The sequence below is a fragment of the Lycium barbarum genome, chromosome 5, assembly GCF_019175385.1.
Source record: "Lycium barbarum isolate Lr01 chromosome 5, ASM1917538v2, whole genome shotgun sequence".
NCBI classification, from domain to species: Eukaryota; Viridiplantae; Streptophyta; class Magnoliopsida; order Solanales; family Solanaceae; genus Lycium; species Lycium barbarum.
Window position 1 is genome coordinate 135222821 of NC_083341.1, and position 9420 is coordinate 135232240.

General features: G+C 34.5%; 1 protein-coding gene across 1 annotated transcript; it reads right to left on the reverse strand.

The window, feature by feature from the left end:
• Positions 1-418: 418 nt before the first annotated feature.
• Positions 419-7654, reverse strand: LOC132641725 (3-isopropylmalate dehydrogenase 2, chloroplastic-like). Its single transcript, XM_060358805.1, has 11 exons — positions 7372-7654; positions 5596-5725; positions 5364-5475; positions 3620-3695; positions 3397-3485; positions 2705-2791; positions 1845-1961; positions 1622-1729; positions 1462-1515; positions 1218-1370; positions 419-902 (listed from the first exon to the last, which is right to left on the reverse strand). Exons 1-11 carry the CDS (start codon positions 7589-7591, stop codon positions 828-830), a joined length of 1221 nt encoding a protein of 406 aa, XP_060214788.1. The 5' UTR covers positions 7592-7654; the 3' UTR covers positions 419-827.
• Positions 7655-9420: the final 1766 nt, after the last annotated feature.

The following is a 9420-nucleotide window of genomic DNA, read 5'->3' on the forward strand; positions in this document are numbered from 1 at the left end:
AAAAAAAAAAAAACCACCTATTTCGTTGCATGAATCACGAACTGCCCATTTTGGTCTAAAAAAAAAAAAACATATCATTTTTGTGTAATGGCTGCAAAAATAACTCATATTAGCTCCAGACTCCACAATCTTTAGTTATGCCGAGGAATCTACAAAACGATCTTTTTACTTAATTTATTAGTTGAGATATAAGAGATTAAGTCTTCTATGAATATGCATGCAAAATTGCTTAAACTGGTTAATGAAAATATAAATATTTTGTTAGGTTAGCTCCAAAATAAAAAATAGTAACATTTACAATATGAGGGGAACATAATAACAAAGAAATACGGGTGAAAGAAAGTGAAATTACAAAATGATATTTCTGGTAAATTTGGTCAAGATAGAAAGAGATAACATAGCGGCGACAGCAACAATATTGGTCAACAGTTGTTCCATTCCAGTTTTTCAAAGGTCAAAAATCTTATTTTCATTTCCTTCCATGTTACAACACAAAAAAGGACGGACCGACGCGTTTTCAAAAGGTCAGGGAAAAAACCCCAGCCCAAGGGGGTGTAGCATAGGCAGCAACGGGTGATTTCAATGCTCGAACCCATGACCGATGGACAGAGACAACTTTATTGTTGCTCTACCGTTCCCTTCATGTTACAACAAAATAATGTCTCAAAAACATCAGAAAAAATAATAGAGACGTTTAGGCTACGATGCAACACTCAGCAATTTTGAATCCTTCAACCAATTACATAAATGGCAAAATTCTACTGACTGCAAATGCATCTGCCAAAATGATCATTTGCTAAGGTCTCAAGGAAGCCTCTTTCATAAATTTAAACAGCAGCTGGAGTTTTGCTGTCAATAGACTTGAGCACTTCTTCACCCATTTCCTTGCACCCGACCAATTTCTGAAGACAAGCGATTCAGCAAGTTTGATATGAAAGCATTAGATACTAAAAGATTTCAGCATTCAAGTTGGTGCAACATATGCATAGAGGTTTAGAATAATCTATTTTTTCTCGTTTTTTGGATAATTGTTGCATGCCCAACATGTCTTTCAAGTGCAAGATCCGACAGATGAAAAAATTTACAATCAAGAAGCTTGAGATCTAAATGAACACCGAAACAAACCCCACCCCCAAAAAGATCAGCTAAATCCCAAGGAGAAAAAAATGTTGTTGGCGATTTAGTAGTAGAGCTATTTAATATAGAAAAAAACTCACTTGTCCTGCTGAGTGAATGTCACCGGTACGAAATCCTCGATTTAAGGTGTCTAAAACAGCTGCTTCAATTCTCTGAGCAGCCTTCTCCTCACCTAGGCCATACTTCAGAAGCATTGCAGCACTGAGCATTGTTGCCAAAGGGTTTGCTTTATCCTGCATGTTTAAAGTTAGTGCACACATAAACATAAACATATGCGAATTTTCGAAAAGCACAAAAGAGAAAGAAACGAAGACTAGAGCCAACCTGCCCAGCAATATCAGGAGCAGAACCATGTATAGGTTCAAACAATCCAGGTCCCTAGAGGCAATACGTACCCAAAAACAAAGAAGATTAAATTAGAGAATTTGTAGTGAGAAGGAAGAAGAATCAAAATTTCTAAAGAAATGAGATTATCCGCCTATACCTTTTCACCAAGACTGGCAGATGGAAGCATCCCGATACTTCCTGTAATCATTGATGCTTCATCGGACAGGATATCACCAAATATGTTGTTTGTCACAATTGTATCAAACTGCATTATGATTATATCGAGGATCAACTCCATGGATTAGTGTGTCAACCGGCATGTTCAGGCCAAACTTGAGAAACAAGAATTGTAAAAATATATTCCAAAGGTAAAATGAAACCTGTTTTGGGTTGCGAACAAGTTGCATGGCTGCATTATCAACATACATGTGGGAGAGCTCTATATCAGGATACTCTGAGGCTATCGCCGTAACTCTCTTCCTCCAAAGCATAGAGGCCTGGCCAATATCTCAAAATCATGAACTCCATCACTATAGAACAAGAAATTACCCTTAATGAGGTCAACCTCAATGCTTTCTTTATGGTCTCCCAGTTGCAATTTTAAGTAGCGGAAAAATAGAGTAAACAGTGCAAACTTTAGTCTATAGTACAATTCTTTTAAAGCATCACCTGCTGAAGGGATAAACAAGAAAGTTGCTTAAAGTAGAGTAGATTTTGTTGATCACTTGATTTTACAATTGCATAAGACTTGTGGGTTTTTGATTCCCCTTATTTGGTATTGTATTTCCCATTAACAAATTCAGCAGTAGACACCTTGGCTTGTGTGAGATTGGTGAAGACTCGTGATTGAAGAAGAGTAGCATGAGAACAACTCCACTTTGGTTTTTGCTGGATGATTTGTAGAAAAAGATACACGTTCTAGTTGAAAGATATTCTTGGAAAATAATGAGCTCCTTTCTAATTCTAGTGTACTTCCGTTATAGAGAATAGATACCTTTTTGTATAGATATCTGGGTAGTTGACTAGATTCTTCTTCTTTTTTTTTATTGGGGGGGGGGGGGGGGGGGGATCAAAGATAAATCATATATGTAGTGAAGACTTTCTGGCACCATGTTGATGAAAGTATTAGTAGATTTAATTGCTTTATAAAAGAAATGGAATTAGACAAGAAAGTGGAAACCAGATAAAGAGGAGAAGAAAAGAAGGGTTGATAATCGGGGAAAGAAAGATAAGCTTTTACCTCCAAAACATTTGCTTTATCCACGCTACAGAGTTTTCCTCGACGCTTCCTTGCAGTTTCAAATGCAATACGAGCAATTCTGTCGATCTGAAAAGAAATTAAGCCGAATACCACTAATGTAAAGGTTGGGAACAAATTTCAGGTAAAAAGTTTGATCTCAATCTATCCTACTTTTAGTGACAGTAAGACATTACTGGATGTAGTTTCCATGTGAACTTTAACAATGATTGAATGACAATGAAAGAGTTAAGTTAGATAAGCAAAGCTTATAACTAGGAACTTTTGCATACAATATGAAGCTTGACAATAGTTCCAAGATAATAAATTGTTATATAGATTGTCTGTTCAGATATAAACTTCAGAAACTGCACACTACTGGAGTTAACTGAACCACTTGTTATAACTACCGATTAATCGTATCTAAATATTAAAAGAAAATAATGCCAAATTCTCAAATGGAACAAACTCAACCAACATATCAGTTTCTAGCCAACAAACAGAAATGACACAACTGAACTACTCTTCCAATCAAAACAAGAAAGAAACAGAAAACTTCATCAGATTCTCCAATGCGATCTCAAGTGAACATTCACCTGAAGCTATTGTACAAAAAATATAAGGAGGACTGAATAATTGTACTAGACAGTTTGTCATATTTAGAAAAGCACAGCAGCGCTTTTTAGGCAAATTACCTCATATGCTGCATAGACTTCAGTGTTGAAACCTATTTCCTGACCATTTTCATTAGTGCCGAAACCTCTTGGTTTACCAAAATAAATACCTAATTAACACGAGGAAGATACAGTAAGTTGCAATCAAGGGGAGAGCCCATCTTTAGAAAGAAAATTCAAGAAAAAACTCAAAGATGACGGAATTTAATTTAAATATCAATGACCATGACAATTCCAAACTAACCTCCCGTAAGTTCCCTAACAACCATTAGGTCTACACCTTCAGCAACTTCTTTCTTCAAAGTTGAAGCATCTACTAACTGCATTAAGTGAGGAATATGAATATGTGGGAATCCGCTAAACACAGAATGTAATTTACGTGTACATTGATTTGAGAGACAAGTTCAAGAAGTGTATATTTCCTGTTTGGCAATAAATGATGGTGCATGATCGCTTCGTAGAAGAGAGACTAAATTTACACAACCTCAGAGGTCCAATAGTTTGCAAGTTCTGACAGTTACAAAAAGGGCTCGTGTCTTCAAGATAAGAGGCAGACCTACTCTCCAAATTGAGGGGTCACGGGGCCCCGTAAACTTCGGCGAAACTCTTGTATATGTAAGTGTATGTGTATATACCTTGAAAATGATTATATCATTAACTTGGCACCCTAAACACTAATAGCCTTTAGGGGACACTGGTTAAGCAGCTAGCTCAAATTTCTTTAGTGCCCCATTGCGTTAAAATCCTAGGTCCGCCTCTGCTTCAAGAGCATGTGCAGCTTACAATATCCAATACGTGTTCATAGACAATCCACTTCTAGCATATTTTGCCACATGTAAATCAAAATGGTTTCAACTAAAACATTTGATAACTAGTATGTTATTCTATAATTAGCAGTTAGGTAATGTACAATCAATTTTGTTTTAATCAGAACTTACAGTTCTACAAATTATTATGCTCAGATAGCAAATTAATCTTTTCTATAGAATTTATGAAATTTTAAAAATATTCTCTAAAGATTTTTATAGTTTAATCAATTTTCTAATTTCCAAACATTTCGTGGGCTCACTCCCCTTTAAGAATTATTGGGCTTATGCCTCTTCCTTAACGCTTACCCTCTTACTTACTTTCACATTATACGTTACACGCTCTGATCTGTGCCTCCGCCTTTTAGAACACTGCTTCCAACAACAAAATTCACTAACATGCTTTCACACCCACTTGCCTGCTCATACTCATTACCATTAGAATCCTCTACTCAGACAAATCTTGCAACAATACTTACTTTCTGATCAACTGTATGGTGTTGGCGACGAGGTAGGTGGAATATATAAAAGTGGTGGTAATAGCAGTAGTCTTGTTTCGCCAATCATGTTAGCTTGCTCAAGGAGTACCAGCGATTAATTTGTGCTGGAGGACCAAAGTGCAGGAGGTAAGGATCAAGGAGGTTGCTAGTGTCAAAAGGTGTAGGGAGGTGTACATGCTCTCCATGTGAAACTTTCTACTCGTTTTCTGATTACATACTCCCAGATCTCTCATTTCACGAAACTTTATTCTTTAAACCCAAATAGGTCTGTCAAAGAATTCTAAATCCAGAATAAATTAGACAATTTCCCACTTTATGCTAATTTTGAGATTATAACTTACCGAGTATAGAATAAATCTACTTCTGTTTGTTCCTACGAACAAAATTGTTCCATTATTACCAACAAAATAGAACACCCTTGTTCGGAAACAATTGACTGAACAAGAATGGCCCATAGGATAGTCATATTATAGCCTTTTTCTATGCAATAAAGTTACGTAGTGCCCATTTATCTTTGATATAAGGGGTGTTTCCATGGTATCGTGTATTGCAATTTTCATTATAACAAAACTTGTAAGTCAAACATATACCCGGTTAGCAGTTGAGAAATATTCTCAAATTGATATAACGGTCTTTTTTTGGGTGATAGGTACAGTTTTTAGAAGCTGAAAACATAAATTACCTGTGGTAAAACAGTGGCTGGTCTCAAGTTAGCAAAGACCTGCAAGCCTTCTCGAAGTTGAAGTAATCCAGTCTCGGGCTTCAAATGTTTTTCATTATTGTCCCATTTATATCTTAAATTTAGATGCAAGAAAAATCCAGGACAAGAAACTAGAAAGTATGAGATTCAATCAAAAAATACATATGAAATATAACAAAAAGTTCAGAAGAAGACCCTATCATGTAGTAGTTACCCTCCAATTGCTCCAAGAAGAGTAGCATCAGATCGCTTTGCAGAATTAAGAGTCTCATCAGGCAATGGCACTCCTACAGCATCCAATGCAGCCCCTCCCATAGGCATCTCTTCGAATGCGATTTGAAATCCTGTTATGTTTCCAAGAGTTAAACCCTTAACCCCAAAACATTCAAATTGTCGCCAGAGAAAAAACAAATAAAACGGAGCAGTATACCAGGGTCAACAAATCTAATTTCCAGTATAAACTTTTATTTCGACACCAGTCAGCTTGCGTCCTAAACGGTGGCAGAGCCACATTAAGTCCCCTAACTTGGAAAATCATACTGCGCAAATAGGGCAAAAACAATTTCGTCCCATATATATATTAACTTCTGAATCCCCTTGGCATAAGGGAAGTTTTCATTATAATGGCAAAGGCAGTTCAAAAATTGCTTTAGGTCACAAGTTCAAACTTTTTGAATCACAATATGCACCACTGCCAATTGAAAAACAAATTCTGGTCATTTATGCAGCTGTCAATGGATACTGTGATCGAATGCCGCTAGCCTGAATTTCTCAATATGAGAGACGGATAAAGCCATTCCAAATAGCGTCAAACCAGAATTACTACAATCCTTACCCTTGTTAAAATTCTTGGGTACACCACCAGAGCTAAAAGTATGAACTTGGACATCAAGTTACAATATTTATACTCGTTAAAAGAATAGTTTTAAAATCCTACTCAAAAACAAAAACTATTTAGCTCTGAAAGAGTAATAGTGCTACAACAAATTCAAAGCAAGAGTTAAAGTAACCACATACAAGGTACTCCCCTGTCCCATAAAGAGTTCGGGACATCCCTTTCTTAACATTTTCCAAAAGGATTTAAGTTATATACACTGACATTGTAAATATTTTACACTATCAGTGAATTTTAACCTATAATAGCAGGTTACTTTCTAGTTTTACTCGATTACCAATTAATGCTTATCAAGAGATTTACCAGTAATTACCTCCTAATCGTGTAAATATTGAATACATCGTCCGGGCATAAATTCAAAATTACACTAAAATCACTATAACTAACTTCATTTTATAAATACCATCGAGAGAGGCGACAAGTTGGAAGGCATCTTAACCTATAATAGCGGCTTACTTGCTATTTTACCTGATTACCTATTACTCCCTCCGTCCCAATTTAAGTGTCGTCCCAAAAAGGTTGCCTCTTTCTATATTTAGCAAGTTGACAATTCAAACATCCTATATGGCAAGATTATAACCAAAAGATTCAAAGGACATTTTAGTACATTATACACATCGTTAATTTAAGACCATGAGATTCAAAAGTCTCTCTTCATTTCTTAAACTCCGTGCCCAGTCAAACTAAGACACTTAAAATGAGACGGATTAATGATTATCAAGATACTTACCAGTAATTAAAATTGTGTAAACATTCGTCAGTGCATAAAAATTAAAACTTTTTTTTTTCAAGATAAATTGCATATAGTTAAAATTACATTAAAATCAAAGTAATTAACTTCCAAAAAGTGATTTAAGTTATATACACTAACAGTGTAAATTCATTGAATTTTAACCTTTAATAGCAGGTTGCTAGTTATTTTTACCAGATTACCTATTAATGAATATCTTGATATTCATTAACCAGTAATTAAAATTGTGTAAACATTTTTTACCCCCGCAGTGTATAAAATTAAAACTTTTTTCAAGACAATATACATATACTTAAAATTACATTAAAATCCAAGTAACTTACAGTATTTTTTTTAAAATTTACCTTCAAGGGAAGCGACGAGTTGGAGGGCATTTTTGGCAACAGAAATAACTTCAGGTCCAATACCATCACCTGGAAGAAGAGTGATGTTGTAGCTTTTGCTAGGTGAGGTAGCGGAACACCGAATACTACCCCATTTAGCGGCGTGTTTGGGAACTTGTTGTTTTGAATGAAATTGGAATTGCTTCAAATGTGTTGAAGTGAACTGTAATGAAGCCGCCATTGTTTGATGATGAGAGTGGTGAAACAAACAGAGTTTGGTGGAAATTGGAATATCAAATCAGTCCATTTTATTTATTGTAATAGAACGGGTTTAGGCCCAATAGATCCATCAAGCCCCTATTTATTTATTCTTTTAAAAAAGAATTTAAGTTGTATACACTGATTAATAATGAGTTACTCCCCCGTGTCTTACTTTTCTTTTTTGTTCAATCCCAAAAGAGTGTCTATTTCTATATTTAGTAAATTGGCAATCCAAACATCCTATATCATAAGTTTATAACTATCAGATTCAAAGGACATTTTAGTACATTACACACATTTTTAAATGAGGACCACAAGATTCAAAAGTCTTACTTTATTTATTAAATTCATGACTAGTCAAAGTACGACACTTAAATTGAGACGGAGGGAGTAGTTAATATTTTTATCAAAATTAATTATCATGTATTTGATAGAAATTTATTTATAATTATATCATAAGTGACATAGTCGTGTAAATATTTTATTGGTGAGTTTGGAGTTTATTGAAACTAATAGATGAGAAAGTAATGGATAAGTACGCTTCGGCCAACTAATTTATCAATACAACCTAAATATACACAATGTATACTCCGGTATATGTATTATATGTGTATAATCTATGCATATTTTTAGTATAAGTATGCGTAATACATGTATATATTCTGTAAACTAAATCACCCAAATATATTGACCTGTAATTTTCCCAACTAATAACACATGGCTAAAGTTTTGTGGCTATGATTTGTGAAATAAGTTTTAGGATTAGGCGCCATTAAAAAACTATGTCAATATCCGACCGACTATTTGTATAAAGTTCGCTTCAATTAATTTTCAGGATTGAATATTTGCCTAATGGACCAACTAGTTCTTAATTTAACCCCGAACTTAACATATTCATATTCAAAATGAAAATATCTAATATGACACATACCAAAACATTTGTCGTTTCACGTTTTATTCACGAAAAAAATAAGAGTTAAAATTTCGGAACTTTTAAAATATTCTCTCTTTGTCCCAATTTATATAATACACTTTCTTTTTTAGTCTATCCTAAAAAGATTGATACATTTTTATATTTAGAATTTAACTTAAAACTTCCCCTTTTACCCTTAGTGAATATATTTGAAACCACACCAAATATCTATGACTTGTTTCACAAGTTTCAAAAGTCTTCATTTCTTTCTTAAACTCCGGGTCAAGTCAAACTATCACACAAAATTGGGACAGAGGAAGTAGTCATTTTTTTGCGCCGATTGTCCTTCAAAGGCACTGGTCTTAAATTTTTGTCGCTCAAATTGCTGGTCTTTGATTTTTGTCCTTCACCTAAAAAAGTGACCGAAAATACCCTGAAGTTCTGAGTTCAAACCCTAGCTCAGTAAAAAAAAAAATCATAAGGCAAGGTTTCGAGAAAGTTCTACCTTAAAAGACAGAATTTAGTTATGCCTTAAGTCAACTTATGCCTTAAAAGGCATAACTTTTGAGAAACCTTTGCAGTGCGATTTTTTTTTTTTTATTAAGTTAGGGTTTGAATCCAGAATTAAGGGATATTTTTAATTAATTTTTTAGACAAAAGACAAAAATTAAATATCAACAATTTGAGGATCAAAAAATAAAGACCAGCGCCTTTGAAGGACAATCTGGCGAATTGTCCGGAAGTAGTAGCATTTTGAACATGTCATTTCACTAGTGAACATTTGGGCCAATATTGTATTGCGGAGTACTTTTTAGGGAAACGGTAAAGGAAAGGATAAAGTACGCATATATACTAACGAGAAATATTTACGAAACATGACGATAGTTTTCTATTTA

What these genes read in the sequence shown, in the direction of transcription:
- LOC132641725 (XM_060358805.1), bottom strand. Translation starts at nt 7,591, where the DNA reads ATGGCGGCTTCATTACAGTTCACTTCAACACATTTGAAGCAATTCCAA. An exon ending in ATAAAGCAAATGTTTTGGAG is followed by an intron (nt 1,962 to 2,704) that starts GTAAAAGCTTAT and finishes GATATTGGCCAG; the next exon opens with GCCTCTATGCTTTGGAGGAA. An exon ending in ACATTCACTCAGCAGGACAA is followed by an intron (nt 903 to 1,217) that starts GTGAGTTTTTTT and finishes GCTTGTCTTCAG; the next exon opens with AAATTGGTCGGGTGCAAGGA.